At 39.2% G+C, this 25,016-nt stretch overlaps 1 protein-coding gene across 1 annotated transcript in view; it reads left to right on the forward strand.

Annotated features, from left to right (window-relative positions):
* LOC130285481 (uncharacterized) overlaps window positions 1-25,016 on the forward strand; it is a 37,699-nt gene that overhangs the window by 8,078 nt on the left and 4,605 nt on the right. The window contains exons 2-5 of the mRNA XM_056536976.1: window positions 18,201-18,306; window positions 18,404-18,495; window positions 18,628-18,733; window positions 22,784-22,908. Coding sequence (XP_056392951.1) covers window positions 18,222-18,306; window positions 18,404-18,495; window positions 18,628-18,733; window positions 22,784-22,908 — 408 coding nt within the window. The 5' untranslated portion in view covers window positions 18,201-18,221. The remainder of the gene's footprint in view (window positions 1-18,200; window positions 18,307-18,403; window positions 18,496-18,627; window positions 18,734-22,783; window positions 22,909-25,016) is intronic.

Raw genomic sequence — 25,016 nt, forward strand, 5'->3', positions numbered from 1 at the left:
ATGTGTATGTGATATATGATGTGATCCCTGTATGATATATATATAATAAGTGAGGATGTGTATGTGATATATGATGTGATCCCTGTATGATATATATAATAAGTGAGGATGTGTATGTGATATATGATGTGATCCCTGTATAATATATATAATAAGTGAGGATGTGTATGTGATATATGATGTGATCCCTGTATGATATATATATATATATAAGTGAGGATGTGTATGTGATATATGATGTGATCCCTGTATGATATATATAATAAGTGAGGATGTGTATGTGATATATGATGTGACCCCTGTATGATATATATATAAGTGAGGATGTGTATGTGATATATGATGTGATCCCTGTATGATATATATAATAAGTGAGGATGTGTATGTGATATATGATGTGATCCCTGTATGATATATATAATAAGTGAGGATGTGTATGTGATATATGATGTGATCCCTGTATGATATATATATAATAAGTGAGGATGTGTATGTGATATATGATGTGATCCCTGTATGATATATATAAGTGAGGATGTGTATGTGATATATGATGTGATCCCTGTATGATATATATAATAAGTGAGGATGTGTATGTGATATATGATGTGATCCCTGTATGATATATATAATAAGTGAGGATGTGTATGTGACATATGATGTGGTCCCTGTATGAGATATATATAATAAGTGAGGATGTGTATGTGATATATGATGTGACCCCTGTATGATATATATAAGTGAGGATGTGTATGTGATATATGATGTGATCCCTGTATGATATATATAATAAGTGAGGATGTGTATGTGATATATGATGTGATCCCTGTATGATATATATAATAAGTGAGGATGTGTATGTGATATATGATGTGGTCCCTGTATGATATATATAATAAGTGAGGATGTGTATGTGATATATGATGTGACCCCTGTATGATATATATAAGTGAGGATGTGTATGTGACATATGATGTGACCCCTGTATAATATATATAATAAGTGAGGATGTGTATGTGATATATGATGTGACCCCTGTATAATATATATATAATAAGTGAGGATGTGTATGTGACATATTATAAATATCATACAGGGATCACATCATATATCACATACACATCCTCACTTATTATATATATCATACAGGGATCACATCATAAGTGAGGATGTGTATGTGATATATGATGTGATCCCTGTATGATATATATAATAAGTGAGGATGTGTATGTGATATATGATGTGATCCCTGTATAATATATATAAGTGAGGATGTGTATGTGATATGTGATGTGATCCCTGTATGATATATATAAGTGAGGATGTGTATGTGATATATGATGTGATCCCTGTATGATATTTATATATATATAATAAGTGAGGATGTGTATGTGATATATGATGTGACCCCTGTATGATATATATAATAAGTGAGGATGTGTATGTGATATGTGATGTGATCCCTGTATAATATATATAATAAGTGAGGATGTGTATGTGATATATGATGTGATCCCTGTATGATATATATAATAAGTGAGGATGTGTATGTGATATATGATGTGATCCCTGTATAATATATATAAGTGAGGATGTGTATGTGATATGTGATGTGATCCCTGTATGATATATATAAGTGAGGATGTGTATGTGATATATGATGTGATCCCTGTATGATATTTATATATATATAATAAGTGAGGATGTGTATGTGATATATGATGTGACCCCTGTATGATATATATAATAAGTGAGGATGTGTATGTGATATGTGATGTGATCCCTGTATAATATATATAATAAGTGAGGATGTGTATGTGATATATGATGTGATCCCTGTATGATATATATAATAAGTGAGGATGTGTATGTGATATATGATGTGGTCCCTGTATGATATATATAATAAGTGAGGATGTGTATGTGATATATGATGTGACCCCTGAATAATATATATAATAAGTGAGGATGTGTATGTGATATATGATGTGACCCCTGTATGATATATATATAATAAGTGAGGATGTGTATGTGATATATGATGTGATCCCTGTATGATATATATATAATAAGTGAGGATGTGTATGTGATATATGATGTGGCCCCTGTATGATATATATAATAAGTGAGGATGTGTATGTGATATATGATGTGATCCCTGTATGATATATATAATAAGTGAGGATGTGTATGTGATATATGATGTGGTCCCTGTATGATATATATAATAAGTGAGGATGTGTATGTGATATATGATGTGATCCCTGTATAATATATATAAGTGAGGATGTGTATGTGATATGTGATGTGATCCCTGTATGATATATATAAGTGAGGATGTGTATGTGATATATGATGTGATCCCTGTATGATATTTATATATATATAATAAGTGAGGATGTGTATGTGACATATGATGTGATCCCTGTATGATATATATAATAAGTGAGGATGTGTATGTGATATATGATGTGATCCCTGTATGATATATATATAATAAGTGAGGATGTGTATGTGACATATGATGTGACCCCTGTATAATATATATAATAAGTGAGGATGTGTATGTGATATATGATGTGACCCCTGTATAATATATATATAATAAGTGAGGATGTGTATGTGATATATGATGTGATCCCTGTATGATATATATAATAAGTGAGGATGTGTATGTGATATATGATGTGATCCCTGTATGATATATATATAATAAGTGAGGATGTGTATGTGATATATGATGTGATCCCTGTATGATATATATAAGTGAGGATGTGTATGTGATATATGATGTGACCCCTGTATGATTTATATAATAAGTGAGGATGTGTATGTGATATATGATGTGATCCCTGTATGATATATATAATAAGTGAGGATGTGTATGTGATATATGATGTGATCCCTGTATAATATATATATAATAAGTGAGGATGTGTATGTGATATATGATGTTAGCCCTGTATGATATATATAATAAGTGAGGATGTGTATGTGACATATGATGTGATCCCTGTATGATATATATAATAAGTGAGGATGTGTATGTGACATATGATGTGATCCCTGTATGATATATATAATAAGTGAGGATGTGTATGTGATATATGATGTGATCCCTGTATGATATATAATAAGTGAGGATGTGTATGTGATATATGATGTGGCCCCTGTATGATATATATAATAAGTGAGGATGTGTATGTGATATATGATGTGATCCCTGTATGATATATATAATAAGTGAGGATGTGTATGTGATATATGATGTGATCCCTGTATGATATATATAATAAGTGAGGATGTGTATGTGACATATGATGTGATCCCTGTATGATATATATAATAAGTGAGAATGTGTATGTGATATATGATGTGACCCCTGTATGATATATATATAATAAGTGAGGATGTGTATGTGATATATGATGTGATCCCTGTATGATATATATATAATAAGTGAGGATGTGTATGTGATATATGATGTGATCCCTGTATGATATATATAATAAGTGAGGATGTGTATGTGATATATGATGTGACCCCTGTATGATATATATAATAAGTGAGGATGTGTATGTGATATATGATGTGACCCCTGTATGATATATATATAAGTGAGGATGTGTATGTGATATATGATGTGACCCCTGTATGATATATATAATAAGTGAGGATGTGTATGTGATATATGATGTGATCCCTGTATGATATATATATAATAAGTGAGGATGTGTATGTGATATATGATGTGATCCCTGTATGATATATATAATAAGTGAGGATGTGTATGTGATATATGATGTGATCCCTGTATGATATATATAATAAGTGAGGATGTGTATGTGATATATGATGTGACCCCTGTATGATATATATATGTAAGTGAGGATGTGTATGTGATATATGATGTGATCCCTGTATGATATATATAATAAGTGAGGATGTGTATGTGATATATGATGTGATCCCTGTATGATATATATAATAAGTGAGGATGTGTATGTGATATATGATGTGATCCCTGTATGATATATATAATAAGTGAGGATGTGTATGTGATATATGATGTGATCCCTGTATGATATATATAATAAGTGAGGATGTGTATGTGATATATGATGTGATCCCTGTATGATATATATAATAAGTGAGGATGTGTATGTGACATATGATGTGGTCCCTGTATGAGATATATATAATAAGTGAGGATGTGTATGTGATATATGATGTGACCCCTGTATGATATATATATAATAAGTGAGGATGTGTATGTGATATATGATGTGGTCCCTGTATGATATATATAATAAGTGAGGATGTGTATGTGATATATGATGTGACCCCTGTATAATATATATATAATAAGTGAGGATGTGTATGTGATATATGATGTGATCCCTGTATGATATATATAATAAGTGAGGATGTGTATGTGACATATGATGTGGTCCCTGTATGAGATATATATAATAAGTGAGGATGTGTATGTGATATATGATGTGACCCCTGTATGATATATATATAATAAGTGAGGATGTGTATGTGATATATGATGTGGTCCCTGTATGATATATATAATAAGTGAGGATGTGTATGTGATATATGATGTGATCCCTGTATGATATATATAATAAGTGAGGATGTGTATGTGACATATGATGTGACCCCTGTATAATATATATAATAAGTGAGGATGTGTATGTGATATATGATGTGACCCCTGTATAATATATATATAATAAGTGAGGATGTGTATGTGATATATGATGTGATCCCTGTATGATATATATAATAAGTGAGGATGTGTATGTGATATATGATGTGATCCCTGTATGATATATATATAATAAGTGAGGATGTGTATGTGATATATGATGTGATCCCTGTATGATATATATAAGTGAGGATGTGTATGTGATATATGATGTGGTCCCTGTATGATATATATAATAAGTGAGGATGTGTATGTGACATATGATGTGATCCCTGTATGATATATATAATAAGTGAGGATGTGTATGTGATATATGATGTGATCCCTGTATGATATATAATAAGTGAGGATGTGTATGTGATATATGATGTGGCCCCTGTATGATATATATAATAAGTGAGGATGTGTATGTGATATATGATGTGATCCCTGTATGATATATATAATAAGTGAGGATGTGTATGTGATATATGATGTGATCCCTGTATGATATATATAATAAGTGAGGATGTGTATGTGACATATGATGTGATCCCTGTATGATATATATAATAAGTGAGAATGTGTATGTGATATATGATGTGACCCCTGTATGATATATATATAATAAGTGAGGATGTGTATGTGATATATGATGTGATCCCTGTATGATATATATATAATAAGTGAGGATGTGTATGTGATATATGATGTGATCCCTGTATGATATATATTAAATAAGTGAGGATGTGTATGTGATATATGATGTGATCCCTGTATGATATATATAATAAGTGAGGATGTGTATGTGATATATGATGTGACCCCTGTATGATATATATATAAGTGAGGATGTGTATGTGATATATGATGTGACCCCTGTATGATATATATAATAAGTGAGGATGTGTATGTGATATATGATGTGATCCCTGTATGATATATATAATAAGTGAGGATGTGTATGTGATATATGATGTGATCCCTGTATGATATATATATAATAAGTGAGGATGTGTATGTGATATATGATGTGATCCCTGTATGATATATATAATAAGTGAGGATGTGTATGTGATATATGATGTGATCCCTGTATGATATATATATAATAAGTGAGGATGTGTATGTGATATATGATGTGATCCCTGTATGATATATATAAGTGAGGATGTGTATGTGATATATGATGTGGCCCCTGTATGATATATATAATAAGTGAGGATGTGTATGTGATATATGATGTGATCCCTGTATGATATATATATAAGTGAGGATGTGTATGTGACATATGATGTGATCCCTGTATGATATATATAATAAGTGAGAATGTGTATGTGATATATGATGTGGCCCCTGTATGATATATATAATAAGTGAGGATGTGTATGTGATATATGATGTGACCCCTGTATGATATATATAATAAGTGAGGATGTGTATGTGATATATGATGTGATCCCTGTATGATATATATAATAAGTGAGGATGTGTATGTGATATATGATGTGATCCCTGTATGATATATATAATAAGTGAGGATGTGTATGTGATATATAATGTGATCCCTGTATGATATATATAAGTGAGGATGTGTATGTGATATATGATGTGATCCCTGTATGATATATATATAAGTGAGGATGTGTATGTGATATATGATGTGGTCCCTGTATATATATATATATATAATAAGTGAGGATGTGTATGTGATATATGATGTGGCCCCTGTATGATATATATAATAAGTGAGGATGTGTATGTGATATATGATGTAATCCCTGTATGATATATATATATAATAAGTGAGGATGTGTATGTGATATATGATGTGGTCCCTGTGTATATATATATATATATATATATATATATATATATATATATATATATATATATAATAAGTGAGGATGTGTATGTGATATATATATCATACAGGGGTCACATCATATATCACATACACATCCTCACTTATTATATATATATATATATATATATATATATATATATATATACACACAGGGACCACATCATATATCACATACACATCCTCACTTATTATATATATCATACAGGGGTCACATCATATAATAAGTGAGGATGTGTATGTGATATATGATGTAATCCCTGTATGATATATATATATATATAATAAGTGAGGATGTGTATGTGATATATGATGTGACTCCTGTATGATATATATAATAAGTGAGGATGTGTATGTGATATATGATGTGATCCCTGTATGATATATATATAATAAGTGAGGATGTGTATGTGATATATGATGTGATCCCTGTATGATATATATATAATAAGTGAGGATGTGTATGCGATATATGATGTGATCCCTGTATGATATATATATATAAGTGAGGATGTGTATGTGATATATGATGTGACCCCTGTATGATATATATATAAGTGAGGATGTGTATGTGATATATGATGTGATCCCTGTATGATATATATAAGTGAGGATGTGTATGTGATATATGATGTGATCCCTGTATGATATATATAATAAGTGAGGATGTGTATGTGACATATGATGTGATCCCTGTATGATATATATATATATATATATATATATTAAGTGAGGATGTGTATGTGATATATGATATGATCCCTGTATGATATATATATATTTATATATAATAAGTGAGGATGTGTATGTGATATATGATGTGATCCCTGTATGATATATAATAAGTGAGGATGTGTATGTGATATATGATGTGACCCCTGTATGATATATATAATAAGTGAGGATGTGTATGTGACATATGATGTGACCCCTGTATGATATATATAATAAGTGAGGATGTGTATGTGATATATGATGTGACCCCTGTATGATATATATAATAAGTGAGGATGTGTATGTGATATATGATATATATAATAAGTGAGGATGTGTATGTGATATATGATGTGACCCCTGTATGATATATAATAAGTGAGGATGTGTATGTGATATATGATGTGATCCCTGTATGATATATATAATAAGTGAGGATGTGTATGTGATATATGATGTGATCCCTGTATGATATATATAATAAGTGAGGATGTGTATGTGATATATGATGTGATCCCTGTATGATATATATAATAAGTGAGGATGTGTATGTGATATATGATGTGATCCCTGTATGATATATATAATAAGTGAGGATGTGTATGTGATATATGATGTGATCCCTGTATGATATATATAATAAGTGAGGATGTATATGTGATATATGATGTGACCCTTGTATGATATATATATATAAGTGAGGATGTGTATGTGATATGATGTGATCCCTGTATGATATATATAATAAGTGAGGATGTGTATGTGATATATGATGTGATCCCTGTATGATATATATAATAAGTGAGGATGTGTATGTGATATATGATGTGATCCCTGTATGATATATATATAATAAGTGAGGATGTGTATGTGATATATGATGTGATCCCTGTATGATATATAATAAGTGAGGATGTGTATGTGATATATGATGTGATCCCTGTATGATATATATAATGAGGATGTGTATGTGATATATGATGTGATCCCTGTATGATATATATAATGAGGATGTGTATGTGATATATGATGTGATCCCTGTATGATATGTGTGAAGGCTAATTATTATTAGCCTGTGTTTGTGGGAGGGGCGGGGATTTCGCTATAAGAACCCTCGGCAGCTCCTGTGTCTGACGCCGCGGGTTCTTCACGTCATCGATGGTCAGCTGACTGTCGGGTCAGCTGACCGGAAGTTCGCTCCGAGTTGGCGTGGGTAAGTGGCTGAGACTGACTGAGGCATGCGGCGGCGCCCTCCTCGCTCCGGAGGTAAGCCGCAGCTTCGGGGGGACCTCAGTCGGTCCAGCCCTGGTGTTTATAATTCTCTGGGGGCTCGATTATTAGAGGTGTGGTTAAGCGGCCGGACTGAGCGGGGGTAGCGAATCCTGGCCTTCCTTTTGCTCTGAAGGTAAGTCAGAGCGCGGGGGTCCCCCCGTTCAGCCCGGCCCATTCTGCGGCCGGCTCGGGCCACGCTACATAGCGCAGTGTTTAGTAAATAGATAACTGCCAGCTCGAGCCACGCTACACTAACGCGGCATTAATATGGGATAGTTGCCAGCTCGAGCCACGCTACACTAACGCGGCATTAATATGGGTTAGTTGCCCGCTCGAGCCACGCTACACTAACGCGGCATTAATATGGGATAGTTGCCAGCTCGAGCCACGCTACACTAACGCGGCATTAATATGGGTTAGTTGCCCGCTCGAGCCACGCTACACTAACGCGGCATTTAATATGGGTTAGTTGCCAGCTCGAGCCACGCTACATAAACGCGGCATTTTATATGGGTTAGTTGCCTGCTCGAGCCACGCTACATAAACGCAACATTTAATATGGGTTAGTTGCCAGCTCGAGCCACGCTACATAAACGCGGCATTTTATATGGGTTAGTTGCCAGCTCGAGCCACGCTACATAAACGCGGCATTTAATATGGGTTAGTTGCCAGCTCGAGCCACGCTACATAAACGCGGCATTTTTTATGGGTTAGTTGCCAGCTCGAGCCACGCTACATAAACGCAACATTCAATATGGGATAGTTGCCAGCTCGAGCCACGCTACATAAACGCAACATTCAATATCGGTTAGTTGCCAGCTCGAGCCACGCTACATAAACGCAACATTCAATATGGGATAGTTGCCAGCTCGAGCCACGCTACACAGACGCGGCATTTAATATGGGTTAGTTGCCAGCTCGAGCCACGCTACACAAACGCGGCATTTTATATGGGTTAGTTGCCAGCTCGAGCCACGCTACATAAACACGGCATTTAATATGGGGTAGTTGCCAGCTTGGGCCACGCTGCATAGACGCGGCATTTAATATGGGATAGTTGCCAGCTCTGGCCACGCTGCACAAACGCGGCATTTAATATGGGGTAGTTGCCAGCCTGAGCCACGCTACATAAACACGGCATTCAATGTGGGGTAGTCACCAGCTCGGGCCATGCTATAATGTTTTGTTATATGACAGGGCCTGGGGCTGGATAGCCAGCTAGGGCTATGCCATTCACATATGGGCTGGTTCAGGCCACATCACAATGTTGTGCTAGTAGCGTTCATGTAGTGCATGCGCTTGTAGTATCTGCGTGGACGCTGGTAGTACTGTGCTCCGCTCTGTATGTTATAGTAGGGGTTAATTATATGTCAGCTCGCTCTCTGACTGCTCCGCTCTGCGCATTACTGTAAGGGGTTAATTATATGTCAGCTCGCTCTCTGACTGCTCCGCTCTGCGCATTACTGTAAGGGGTTAATTATATGTCAGCTCGCTCTCTGACTGCTCCGCTCTGCGCATTACTGTAAGGGGTTAATTATATGTCAGCTCGCTCTCTGACTGCTCCGCTCTGCGCATTACTGTAAGGGGTCAATTATATGTCAGCTCGCTCTCTGACTGCTCCGCTCTGCGCATTACTGTAAGGGGTCAATTATATGTCAGCTCGCTCTCTGACTGCTCCGCTCTGCGCATTACTGTAAGGGGTCAATTATATGTCAGCTCGCTCTCTGACTGCTCCGCTTTGCTCGTTACAGTAGGGGTTTATGGTATGTCAGCTCGCTCTCTGACTGCTCCGCTCGGCACATTACAGTAGGGGTTAAATATATGCCAGCACGCTCTCTTACTGCTCCGCTCTGTATGTTACAGTATGGGTTAATTATATGTCAGCTCGCTCTCTGAATGCTCCGCTCTGCGCATTACTGTAAGGGGTTAATTATATGTCAGCTCGCTCTCTGACTGCTCTGCGCATTTCTGTAAGGGGTTAATTATATGTCAGCTCGCTCTCTGACTGCTCCGCTTTGCACGTTACAGTTGGGGTATAAAAAAAAAAAAAAAAAAAAAAAAAAAGCGATCTTCGCTTTTGTCAGTTGATTGTGTAAGTCAGGTTATTGTTAGGTTGCAGTGGGCGTTCTGTACACACGCTTGCAGCATTTATACTGTACACACTCTCGTAGAAATTATATATTGTGCACACGCTCCTAGCAATAATACTGTGCACACGTTCGTAGCATTTCTTTGTTGTACATACGCTAGTAGCTTATATACTGTACACACGCTTGTAGTTCTCATACTGTACACACCCTAGTAGCATTTACACACTACACACGCTCGTAGCGTTAATACTGTACACGCTCGTAGCATTAATACTGTACACGCTCGTAGCATTAATATTGTACACGCTAGTAGCATTAATACTGTACACACACTAGTAGCATTAATACTGTACACACGCTAGTAGCATCTATACTGTACACACGCTCACTACTTTAATACTGTACACACGCTCGTAGCATTTATACTGTACACACACTAGCAACATTTATTCTGTACACACGCTAGTAGCATTAATTCTGTACACATGTTCGTAGCATTTATACTGTACAGACACTCGTAGCATTTATACGGCACACGCTCATAGCATATATATTGTACACTCGCTCGTTCGATTCATACTGTACACACGCTTGCACATACTTGCAGGATTTATATTGTACACAATTGCACATGCTTGTAGGGTTTATATTGTACATGCTGGTAGGATTATACTACACACGTGCTTGTTGGGTTGATTCTGTACACATTCCCGTAGGAATTATACTGTGTACACGCTCGTAGGTTTATACTGTACACACGCTCGTCGGATTATACTGTACACACACTCGTAGGGTTTGTGCTGTACATGCTCGTAGGATTTATACAGTACACACGCTCGTAGGATATATATATGCTTCACACGCTTGTAGGTTTATACTGTATACGCGCTCGTAGGGTTTTGTACTGTACATGCTCGTAGGATTTAGACAGTACACACGCTCGTAGGTGTTGTACGATACACACGCTCGTAGTATTTATACTGTACACTCGCTCGTAGGTGTTGTACGGTACACACGCTCGTAGTATTTATACTGTACACCCGCTCGTAGGTGTTGTACGGTACACACGCTCGTAAGTTTTTATTGTGCACGCTCGTAGGGTTGTGTTGCACGGGTGTTCGTGGGAGCCATGCTGTGCGTGCGCTCGTGGCATGCGTGCTACATACACTGCAGTGTTTGCGCGAGTTATTGGGCTTGTAGCATTTGTACCACACACATGCTCGTACAGTGCACGGAGTGTTGTCTTGTGCGTAGGCATGTGGTCATATAGTTACTGCATCCATGCATATCGTTGGTTATTGGTGTTGACCAAACGTGCATGTGCTTTGGTTGTGCATGTGCGCATGTGGTTAGCATGACTATAAGTTCGTCAAGTTTGTTGGTACAGTCCATCATGGCTGTTTTACAACATAGTTTCTGTACATATGCACATAATTGTCCTGTGCATATTTGTGTATAGTAGCGCCTGGTTTACGTGCATAGTTTATTCTGGGCGTTCGCTCATATAGTTTGTTTGTGTATTCGCACATAATTTATTCGGTCTATACGCTCAGGGTTTCAGTGCATACTCTCATCGCCCTGTTCTTGAGTTGTCGTGGCAGCCCTGCATACCCGCATACGGGTCATCCGGTGTATATGTGCACAGTAGTTTGGGCATACATCCATAGTTCATTTTTTGGATACGCGCACATAATATTGTACGGCGCGTACGCTCACATGATTATTAGGTGCCCACATAGCATGTTCCGTACATACCAGCATGTAGTTTGTTCCTGCATGTTCGCATAGTTAGTCTGTGCTTATGCCCATATAGTTTGTTCTGTATGTACGCTCCGAGTTATTCCATGCATACGCGCACACATCTGTACGGCATATGTTCACTTAGTTCTGTGCATACGAGCATAGTTGTTTTGGCATACGTTGATTTAGTCCTGTGCGTGCGCGCAAATAGTTTGTTCTGTATATTCGCTTACATAATTGTCAAGTGCACACGCTCAAAGTTCTGTGCGTACTCACTTAATCTGTTCTATGGATATGCTCTTGTAGTTGATTTAAGTTGTTCGGTGTATCTTCTCATAATTTTTCACTACATATGCTCGCTCATGCATATGTTATGTTATGATGTTTAGGCAATTTACCCATGTCTTTGAGACTGAGCAGGTTTTTCAGCATTGTGCGAGTCCGGGCACGCATTATTCGGTGGGTCACCATGTTTTGTTAACATTTGGGTCGTGTATACGAGGGTATAGGTTTCAGTTTATTATTTGCCACGTAAATACTAGTAGCTATATATGTTGGATGAGGCTTTTATTCGGCTAGACCAGTCACGTCTACAGGTCAGTCCGAATACAACCTGACTCGTCTTCAGGTTGGCAATAATGTCATTATATATTGCGTTTGTTCATTGAGAATTGCTTAGTTTGTTACTGTCGTGGTTACAACCCATCGTGGCTTCAGGTTACGGTCATATTATTAGTTACATATTTGGTTGAGTCTTTCGTTTTTCGGCCTGTCACGTCTACAGGTCGCTTCAGCTGTAACCTGACACGACTTCAGGTTGTCGGCAATGTCATGTTATGTTTATTATTTGCCACGTAAATACTAGTAGCTATATATGTTGGATGAGGCTTTTATTCGGCTAGACCAGTCACGTCTACAGGTCAGTCCGAATACAACCTGACTCGTCTTCAGGTTGGCAATAATGTCATAATATATTGCGTTTGTTCATTGAGAATTGCTTAGTTTGTTACTGTCGTGGTTACAACCCATCGTGGCTTCAGGTTACGGTCATATTATTAGTTACACATTTGGTTGAGTCTTTCGTTTTTCGGCCTGTCACGTCTACAGGTCGCTTCAGCTGTAACCTGACACGACTTCAGGTTGTCGGCAATGTCATGTTATGTGTTGTGTTATTCAGTAGTCGGGTGGTGCTACAAGGGATATAGCTTATTTTCATTGTGAGTTGCCTCGTCTATATTTTAATCATGGTTACAACCTGTCTTGGCTTCAGGTTAACGGTTGTACTATTAGTTACATATTTGGTTGAGTCTTTCATTTCCGGCTTGTCACAGGTCGGTTCAGTTTCTACCTGACACGACTTCAGGTGGGTGACAACATCATTACGTTTTCATTTGTTTAATTAGCATTCGGGTCTGCATACAGGGACATAGCTTGGTTTAGTAGAGCTTTGTTTGTATCGGTTTAGGTTGACGATGGTAGTAATTACATGTTGGTTGAGTCTCCTCGTCACGTTTTCGGCTTAAGTGGTCGCATTGCCGATCACATTCACAGGTTGGTTACAGTGACAACCTGTCACAGGTCTAGGTTGGCGACTAGGTAGTTATTTAAAAAAGGAAGAAAAAAAAAAAAAAAAAAAGTTGGCACTTGACGTGGTGCATACGGGCATAGGGTTTGTTCTCTTAGGCTTGTCACGTCTACAGCTCACAGAGAGCCTCCTACACGCAGCCTTGAATACTCACGCTACATTTTTGCAATCGATACCCAGATGATGTCTCGCATGCCATTCCATTCCTATTTGTATTCATCGGGTTTTGCCACTCTTCAAGGTATCCAGAATAATACCACATTGTTTTGCCCTGACAGGACATCATTATTTGTGTCCCATGCATCATTCTGCCTTGATGGGTACACAAAGAGGGAGGTTCGCATGATTTTGGCTGGTTGGTTAGCTGTAGCCTTAGGTAATTCCCCATTTGGCTATCGGACGGCTAAAGTTAAGGCCTGAGGAATTTACTTGCAGATGCATGGCAGAAGTTACATGCACTTTGATGGGATGCAGATCATTACGAGTGTGTAGTAGCGAAACGTCATTGCTCGGTCAAGTTATCATCATACGGTATTTCCAAATTACACAAGTGGCGCTCAGCTCGAGTGTTGCATCTTGCTTTCAGCACGTCAAGGATTCGACGGGGAGCTGCCGCCGCTGTAGTTGTTTAGGGGGGCGGCACTCACCACCACTACGCGGTTTGTCAAACATGTACGTATTCTTATTAAATCATTTGGTTGTGATCCGTCCGTTGTATTCAGCCACTCGCCAGGCTTTGGGGCAGCTGTTCCAACGCCACGTCATGATGTGCCAGCTAACGTGAATAAGAAATAGGGGGCATTAGAAATCCATTATTACGTGCACTGCACCCCCAGTCCATAGTCAGAAATGGATGATGCATTTCAGTTATCGGTGTGGTGATTACTATGTGAGTTAATAGCGCTTTGTTCTCATTATGAGTTTTGCCCTCTATTTTTCAGGTGTACTCCTACGCGGCAGTATATGGCACACATCTAACTGCCTAGATAGGTTACAGGATTAATAGGAATAGGAGTTTGGTATGAGGTTCTGTTAGGTAGGCTCGCTATTTCTATGAGCACCGACCACAAATATAATAAGTGAGGATGTGTATGTGATATGTGATGTGACCCCTGTATGATATATATAATAAGTGAGGATGTGTATGTGATATATGATGTGACCCCTGTATGATATATATAATAAGTGAGGATGTGTATGTGATATATGATGTGATCCCTGTATGATATATATATAATAAGTGAGGATGTGTATGTGATATATGATGTGACCCCTGTATGATATATATAAGTGAGGATGTGTATGTGATATATGATGTGATCCCTGTATGATATATATAAGTGACGATATATATGTGATATATGATGTGATCCCTGTATGATATATATAATAAGTGAGGATGTGTATGTGATATATGATGTGATCCCTGTATGATATATATAATAAGTGAGCATGTGTATGTGATATATGATGTGATCCCTGTATGATATATATAATAAGTGAGAATGTGTATGTGATATATGATGTGACCCCTGTATGATATATATAATAAGTGAGGATGTGTATGTGATATATGTGATCCCTGTATGATATATATATAATAAGTGAGGATGTGTATGTGATATGATGTGATCCCTGTATGATATATATAATAAGTGAGGATGTGTATGTGATATATGATGTGATCCCTGTATGATATATATATAAGTGAGGATGTGTATGTGATATATGATGTGATCCCTGTATGATATATATATAATAAGTGAGCATGTGTATGTGATATATGATGTGATCCCTGTATGATATATATAATAAGTGAGGATGTGTATGTGATATATGATGTGATCCCTGTATGATATATAATAAGTGAGGATGTGTATGTGATATATGATGTGACCCCTGTATGATATATATAATAAGTGAGGATGTGTATGTGATATATGATGTGATCCCTGTATGATATATATATAATAAGTGAGGATGTGTATGTGATATATGATGTGACCCCTGTATGATATATATAATAAGTGAGGATGTGTATGTGATATATGATGTGATCCCTGTATGATATATATAATAAGTGAGCATGTGTATGTGATATATGATGTGATCCCTGTATGATATATATAATAAGTGAGAATGTGTATGTGATATATGATGTGACCCCTGTATGATATATATAAGTGAGGATGTGTATGTGATATATGATGTGATCCCTGTATGATATATATAATAAGTGAGGATGTGTATGTGATATTTGATGTGATCCCTGTATGATATATATAATAAGTCAAGATGTGTATGTGATATATGATGTGATCCCTGTATGATATATATATAATAAGTGAGGATGTGTATGTGATATATGATGTGATCCCTGTATGATATATATATAATAAGTGAGGATGTGTATGTGATATATGATGTGATCCCTGTATGATATATATATAATAAGTGAGGATGTGTATGTGATATATGATGTGATCCCTGTATGATATATATAATAAGTGAGCATGTGTATGTGATATATGATGTGACCCCTGTATGATTATATATATATATATATATATATATATATATATATATAATAAGTGAGGATGTGTATGTGACATTATACAGTAATGGAGGGGTCTGGTGATGAGAGATGACACTGCTGGGACATTATACTGTAATGGAGGGGTCTGGTGATGTTTAGAGAGGTGACACTGCTGGGACATTATACTGTAATGGAGGGGTCTGGTGATGATTAGAGAGGTGACACTGCTGGGACATTATACAGTAATGGAGGGATCTGGTGATGACTAGAGAGGTGACACTGCTGGGACATTATACAGTAATGGAGGGGTCTGGTGATGACTGGAGAGGTGACACTGCTGGGACATTATACATTAATGGAGGGGTCTGGTGATGACTGGAGAGGTGACACTGCTAGGACATTATACAGTAATGGAGGGGTCTGGTGATTAGAGAGGTGACACTGCTAGGACATTATACAGTAATGGAGGGGTCTGGTGATTAGAGAGGTGACACTGCTGGGACATTATACATTAATGGAGGGGTCTGGTGATGACTGGAGAGGTGACACTGCTGGGACATTATACAGTAATGGAGGGGTCTGGTGATGACTGGAGAGGTGACACTGCTAGGACATTATACAGTAATGGAGGGGTCTGGTGATTAGAGAGGTGACACTGCTGGGACATTATACAGTAATGGAGGGGTCTGGTGATGACTGGAGAGGTGACACTGCTGGGACATTATACAGTAATGGAGGGGTCTGGTGATGACTGGAGAGGTGACACTGCTAGGACATTATACAGTAATGGAGGGGTCTGGTGATTAGAGAGGTGACACTGCTGGGACATTATACATTAATGGAGGGGTCTGGTGATGACTGGAGAGGTGACACTGCTGGGACATTATACAGTAATGGAGGGGTCTGGTGATGACTGGAGAGGTGACAATGCTGGGACATTATACAGTAATGGAGGGGTCTGGTGATGACTGGAGAGGTGACACTGCTGGGACATTATACAGTAATGGAGGGGTCTGGTGATGACTGGAGAGGTGACACTGCTGGGACATTATACAGTAATGGAGGGGGTCTGGTGATGACTGGAGAGGTGACACTGCTGGGACATTATACAGTAATGGAGGGGTCTGGTGATGACTGGAGAGGTGACACTGCTGGGACATTATACAGTAATGGAGGGGTCTGGTGATGACTGGAGAGGTGACACTGCTGGGACATTATACAGTAATGGAGGGGTCTGGTGATGACTGGAGAGGTGACACTGCTGGGACATTATACAGTAATGGAGGGGTCTGGTGATGACTGGAGAGGTGACACTGCTGGGACATTATACAGTAATGGAGAGGTCTGGTGATGACTGGAGAGGGGACACTGCTGGGACATTATACAGTAATGGAGGGGTCTGGTGATGACTGGAGAGGTGACACTGCTGGGACATTATACAGTAATGGAGGGGTCTGGTGATGACTGGAGAGGGGACACTGCCGGGACATTATACAGTAATGGAGGGGTCTGGTGATGACTGGAGAGGTGACCCTGCTGGGACATTATACAGTAATGGAGGGGTCTGGTGATGACTGGAGAGGTGACCCTGCTGGGACATTATACAGTAATGAAGGGATCTGGTGATGACTGGAGAGGTGACACTGCTGGGACATTATATAGTAATGGAGGGGTCTGGTGATGACATTATCATTGTGTGTCAGGGCGTGGCTTTCCCTTTCTTGATGGAAGAGTGGGAGTATGTAGAAAGACACAAGGATCTGTACCGGGACACCATGATGGAGGATCACCGGCCCCTCCCATCACAAGGTAAGAAGAGACATATATATATATATCACTCTCACTACCTAGTAACATAGAAATCTATTCATCACTGATGTATTCATCCCCTGTGTGTTCCCTACAGATGGAGTCATTGATGGAAATCCACCTGAGAGGTGTCCCCACTCTCTGTATTCCCAGGACTGTCCAGAGGGAAATTTCCCAGAGAAGCATCAGGTAGATGAGGCTGATCCTCTATCTCTATAGGGGGGTCCTGCAGTCATAGATGTGGGGATAGATTTTGGGGGTCTCTTATGTTGCTCCTCCTGTCTGCTGTATTATAGTGAATTGTTCTATATGTCACATTAGGGGGAGTATCTGGCTATTATTAAAGTTGAAGATGAAGCAGAAGAAGAGAGGATGAGGGGCCATCACCCGTGTATGAAGGAGGAAATTCAAGATGATGTTACCCCAGGTATGGAATAATGGATTTACAGAGGGAATCGTTAATTTCCAATTATAATTTGTTTTCCCTTACTCCTAACAGCAGCACAGATGAAGTATTCACCCCCCTGCAAACTGGTAGGACTGATAGAATTTTTTAAGTAAAATAAACCTCAATAAACACCCGCCAACATGCCCCATAAAAAAGGGAGATCACACTCAGGCCACTGTGTAATTGAACTAGAAGTAAAAGAACATAAACCAACTAAGGAGGGATATTTGTGTGCTGCTGTTAGGATTAAGGGCAAAAAAATTATTGTTAAAAAGTATTTGTTTCTGTGTTTGATGATGTCTTTCTCCTGTTACTTTTGGATAATGGTGCTGCCCCCTGAGACCTACGGAGGTTGTTGTTGTTTTTTACCTTGTTGGTATTGTATGCTACTTGCACTTGTAAAAGTTTATAAATAAATACTAAAAAAAAATAAAAAAGTGACTATTTCCATACGTCCCACCAGCAGCACAAATGGGGAGTTAGCAAGGAAAAGGCACCATGGGTGGGTTCTCATGCCTCACGGAGGATAGGATCGTCTGCCCAAAGGAGTAATTAGAAATTTTGGAATCAACTCTATAATGAGAGATTAAAGTCGAATAAGAGCTCCAAGAGGCCGACTTGCAAATGAGCTCCAGAGGCAAAAGACTCAATTCCGCAATAGATATTGCAACAGCCCAGGTAGGGTGAGCTCGAACAAACTCGGGTGGCTCCAGACCCTGGAAAACCAGAGATTCCCGGATGACTTCTTAATCCAACAGCGGATAGAATGTTTTGATGTCTTGAGTCTCTCATCCGTTTATAAAATCTTTGGATCTATCCAGGTAGATGCAGAGACAGAAAGAAGAAGGCAAAACTGAAAGTGAAATTACTTGGTCCATATTTGTGAAGGATAGCACTTTAGGGTTGAAGGGTGGAAGAAACTTTAGAAGCTCACAGTCCAGTAGGAACTTAGTGTAAGGCTCAAATACAGAGAAGGCTTGAAGCTCCCCGATCCTTTTTGCTGATGTGATCGTGAACAGAAAGGTGATTTTCCCAGTTCAAGAACTTGGTTCCAACTCCTCCAGCGTCTAAAGGGGGGGGGGGGTTAGATAGGCAGAGGTGGCTGCTGTCTACACTCTTAAGGTTGAGGGGGCTAAGCCCTTGTCCAATATGTCTTGTAGTAACTGTATGATCTTCACCAAAGGCGGGTCATGTGCTGGAGCTTGGTTTTTCGCACACCACACAGAAAATGTTCCAGATTCTGACGTATGATCTCATGGTAGAATCAGTCCACGAATGCCAAAAAAGTACTCAAGACCGCCCATGAAAACCTTCTAATGGAAGAGACTGATCAACCTTCTGGCTATCAGGTTGAACGTTCAAATGTCTGAGCAGATATTAGTGTCCTCTGACACCTGTACTTGCTCTGGGGGGGGGGGGGGGGGGAAGCCTCCAATAGTGACCCTGACTCAGCCGAATGAGTTGGGTGAGCCAAAGTCCTTTTTGCCAGAATGGAATAATCGCTATCCCTCACATATGGTCTTGCCCTATTTTTATCAAAACCCTCAGAATCCAGGAAATTGTTGGGAAGATATAAGCCAGTCTGAACCTCCAAGGGATTGAGATGGCGTCTAGAGCTACTGGATTGTACTTCCTGTAAAGGGAGCAAAATCTCTCCCTCTTTATAAGGAGTGTTGGGGCGTGTTTAATAATGATTATTTTCCGTATGTCATCAAAAATTCCATCGGTCCTTTCAGTTCGTGGGGGGAGTTTTGGGAGTGTGCAATACCCCATCTGTGCTGTTGTTAGGACATAGAGCTACATTAGAGTTACATTACAGTAACCCTTCAGGCCCCAGTGATCCCCTGTGTTATGTATAGTGCAGGACCTGAGGGAGGTGACTGCACATAGATCCTCTCCAAGGTCATTTATGGATCCTATCATGCTCCAAGTATAACACTAGGCTCAGCATCAGGATTTGGGGCTCACCAGATGTGATGAACAGCCGCACTATCCAATGTGGCTTGTTACTCCATTGGGGTCTGTTATAAGCTGGGTCTTATCAGATGTCTGTTATCCCTTAGCTGGGTCTTATCAGATGCCTGTTATCCCTTAGCTGGGTCTCATCAGATGCCTGATATCCCTTAGCTGGGTCTTATCAGATGTCTGTTATCCCTTAGCTGGGTCTCATCAGATGCCTGATATCCCTTAGCTGGGTCTTATCAGATGTCTGTTATCCCTTAGCTGGGTCTCATCAGATGCCTGTTATCCCTTAGCTTGGTCTTATCAGATGCCTGTTATCCCTTAGCTTGGTCTCATCAGATGCCTGATATCCCTTAGCTGGGTCTCATCAGATGCCTGTTATCCCTTAGCTTGGTCTTATCATATGCCTGTTATCCCTTAGCTTGGTCTTATCAGATGCCTGTTATCCCTTAGCTTGGTCTCCTCAGATGCCTGATATCCCTTAGCATGATCTTATCAGATGCCTGTTATCCCTTAGCTGGGTCTCATCAGATGCCTGTTATCCCTTAGCTTGGTCTCATCAGATGCCTGTTATCCCTTAGCTTGGTCTCATCAGATGCCTGTTATCCCTTAGCTGGGTCTTATCAGATGCCTGTTATCCCTTAGCTTGGTCTCCTCAGATGCCTGATATCCCTTAGCGTGGTCTTATCAGATGCCTGATATCCCTTAGCTGGGTCTCATCAGATGCCTGATATCCCTTAGCTGGGTCTCATCAGATGCCTGATATCCCTTAGCTGGGTCTCATCAGATGCCTGATATCCCTTAGCTGGGTCTCATCAGATGCCTGTTATCCCTTAGCTTGGTCTTATCAGATGCCTGTTATCCCTTAGCTTGGTCTCCTCAGATGCCTGATATCCCTTAGCGTGGTCTTATCAGATGCCTGTTATCCCTTAGCTGGGTCTCATCAGATGCCTGTTATCCCTTAGCTGGGTCTTATCAGATGCCTGATATCCCTTAGCTGGGTCTTATCAGATGCCTGATATCCCTTAGCTGGGTCTCATCAGATGCCTGATATCCCTTAGCTGGGTCTCATCAGATGCCCGATATCCCTTAGCTGGGTCTCATCAGATGCCTGTTATACCTTAGCTGGGTCTCATCAGATGCCTGTTATACCTTAGCTGGGTCTCATCAGATGCCTGTTATCTCTTAGCTTGGTCTCATAAGATGCCTGTTATCCCTTAGCTGGGTCTCCTCAGATGCCTGTTATCCCTTAGCTGGGTCTTATCAGATGCCTGTTATCCCTTAGCTGGGTCTTATCAGATGCCTGTTATCCCTTAGCTTGGGTCTTATCAGATGCCTGTTATCTCTTAGCTTGGTCTCATAAGATGCCTGTTATCCCTTAGCTGGGTCTTATCAGATGCCTGTTATCCCTTAGCTGGGTCTTATCAGATGCCTGTTATCCCTTAGCTGGGTCTTATCAGATGCCTGTTATCCCTTAGCTGGGTCTTATCAGATGCCTGTTATCCCTTAGTTGGGTCTTACCAGATCCCTGTTATCCCTTAGTTGGGTCTTACCAGATCCCTGTTATGCCTTAGTTGCGTCTTACCAGATCCCTGTTATATCTTAGCTGTTTCTTATCAGATGCTTGTTATATCTAAGCTGTGTCTTATGGGATGCCTGTTATATCTTAGCCGGGTCTTATCACATGCCTGTGCATTTTATATAACTTGTTATGTCCGTTACTGGCACATAAAGTGTTAAAGTGATGACAAATAAAATATATAATGTAAGAATAAAAAAATAATAATTTTTTATGAAATCCAATTCCATAAACAGTATAAGAATATATGTTTACAAAATGTAAAATGAGCCATATTTTACTTTTTTCGAAAATACTTCTGTAAAAATGTATAACTACACCATGTTTTTTTTTTCTAAAATAGCATTATGTAATTTTTACAGCCATAAAGCATTAAATAAAATGGGCTTTTCAAATAAATAAAAAAATCTATTGCCCCTCCCGAAAGGGTGTTAACATGGGAAGAAGCCATTTTGCAAAAAACAAAAGCACGTGTTTTCTCGCCTAAGCATCCAAACAGAGGAACCAAAGACACTGCAGAATGTCAAGACGGGGGCGCGGTTCACGGGGACGTGGACGTGGCAGAGTTGCTGGGTCCAGAATGGACATAGATGTGGAAGCCCTTATATTTGAGGTAAGGGTATATTGGATGTATTTAGTATTCAATTAGCGGTGATATCTAGGACTTTCCTGTTGTAGGACTGTGGTGGTTGCGTAAGGTGTTTTTCCCTGGGTGTTTTTGATTTGTGTTTCCTTTATGTAAGAAAAGATGCAATCGAGGATATATAAAAAAGTTTTTTTTTTTTTTTTGTAGTTCAGCTTTTTTGAATAGTCTTATCAAGAGAAAGGAATATGATACAAACAAAAGGAAGTGTGAGCAGAGAAAGACCAGCTCACTGCCTTGTAGATTCTTTAAATGGAGGAATTTCAAGTGTCCTTCTTTAAGAAGCACGGAAAAAATCCAAACCGCATGCTTGGTATGAACAGGTCCTTGGCAAAAATTGTAGATTCCAGCTCCCAAAAATAACTGATTAAAGTCCAAAAATGTATTTCCCATAATTAAAAATAATGCAAAAAAATGAAAAACCATAATAAGGTGGTTATAAAAGCTTAGCAGAAACACCGACGCGTTTCGAACCATATGGTTCTTAGTCATGGCACCATATGCCATGACTAAGAACCATATGGTTCGAAACATGTCAGCGTTTCTGCTATGCTTTTATAACCACCTTATTATGGATTTTCATTTTTTGCATTGTTTTTAATTATGTGAAATACATTTTTGGACTTTTAATCAGTTATTTTGGGGAGCTGGAATCTACAATTTTTGTCAAAAACAAAAGGAAGGCCACAGTATAACATAGCAATTTAGTCAAGAGATCATGTGACATAACAACATGCATAGGGACAAAGTCAAATATCTACTCTGTTGAACCCTGATTAGGTAAATACCTAATGGGCCAGCGACGGGTGTAGGGGGAGAAAAAACAAGAACGTAAAAAACAAGAAAGGGTAAAAAAGGGAGGGAGGGGGAGAAGCAAGAGGGATAAAGAGATGGAGGAAAGTCACGGCTGAACAATTAGGTCATGAAACGAGCAAAGGACCATAGCAGTGCCCTCTAGGGGTGAGAAGGAAGCTGGGTAGGCAATCATGTAACCACATAAGTTTTATATAAGTCACCAATGCCCGGAGGAGCAAACAAGAGGCCCCTGACCCGAACTTGGGCTGAGGGATTTCCATAAAAGGGCCTTTATCCTGTATCGGAGGCAAGGGCCTTTATCCTGTATCGGAGGCAAGGGCCTTTATCCTGTATCGGAGGCAAGGGCCTTTATCCTGTATCGGAGGCAAGGGCCTTTATCCTGTATCGGAGGCAAGGGCCTTTATCCTGTATAGGAGGCAAGGGCCTTTATCCTGTATAGGAGGCAAGGGCCTTTATCCTGTATCGGAGGCAAGGGCCTTTATCCTGTATCGGAGGCAAGGGCCTTTATCCTTTATCGGAGGCAAGGGCCTTTATCCTGTATCGGAGGCAAGGGCCTTTATCCTGTATCGGAGGCAAGGGCCTTTATCCTGTATCGGAGGCAAGGGCCTTTATCCTGTATCGGAGGCAAGGGCCCAACACCGTACCTCGCGGGAAAGACCAGTGGACCCCATCCAATGCTTTTTCAGCGTCCATTGATATAAGGCAGCCAAATTTTTTGCATACATAGATCTTGACATCAATGTTGATACGGGAGATAATTTAGGCCATTTGATTGGCTCCTTTCATGGCTTCAGAAGACGTGTGCCATCAAGGCCTGGGGGGGCAAATGGGCAGGTAGGGGAAACGGAATTTAAAAAAATTGGGAAAGAAATGGGAAGAGCAAGGTTACAAATTTGTTAAACGGGTACTCCGGTGGAAAACTTTTTTTATTATTATTTTTTTAAATCAACTGGTGCCAGAAAGTTAAACAGATTTGTAAATTACTTCTATTAAAAAATCTTGATCCTTCCAGTACTTATTAGCTGCTGAATACTACAGAGGAAATTATTTTCTTTTCGGAACACAGAGCTCTCTACTGACATCACGAGTACAGTGCTCTCTGCTGACATCTCTGTCCATTTTAGGAACTGTCCAGAGCAGCATAATGTTTTCTTTGGGGATTTTTTCCTACTCTGGACAGTTCTTAAAATGGACAGAGATGTCAGCAGAGAGCACTGTGCTCGTGATGTCAGCAGAGAGCTCGGTGTTCCAAAAAAGAAAAT

Source organism: Hyla sarda, chromosome 1 (assembly GCF_029499605.1).
Source record: "Hyla sarda isolate aHylSar1 chromosome 1, aHylSar1.hap1, whole genome shotgun sequence".
Classification (NCBI taxonomy): domain Eukaryota; kingdom Metazoa; phylum Chordata; class Amphibia; order Anura; family Hylidae; genus Hyla; species Hyla sarda.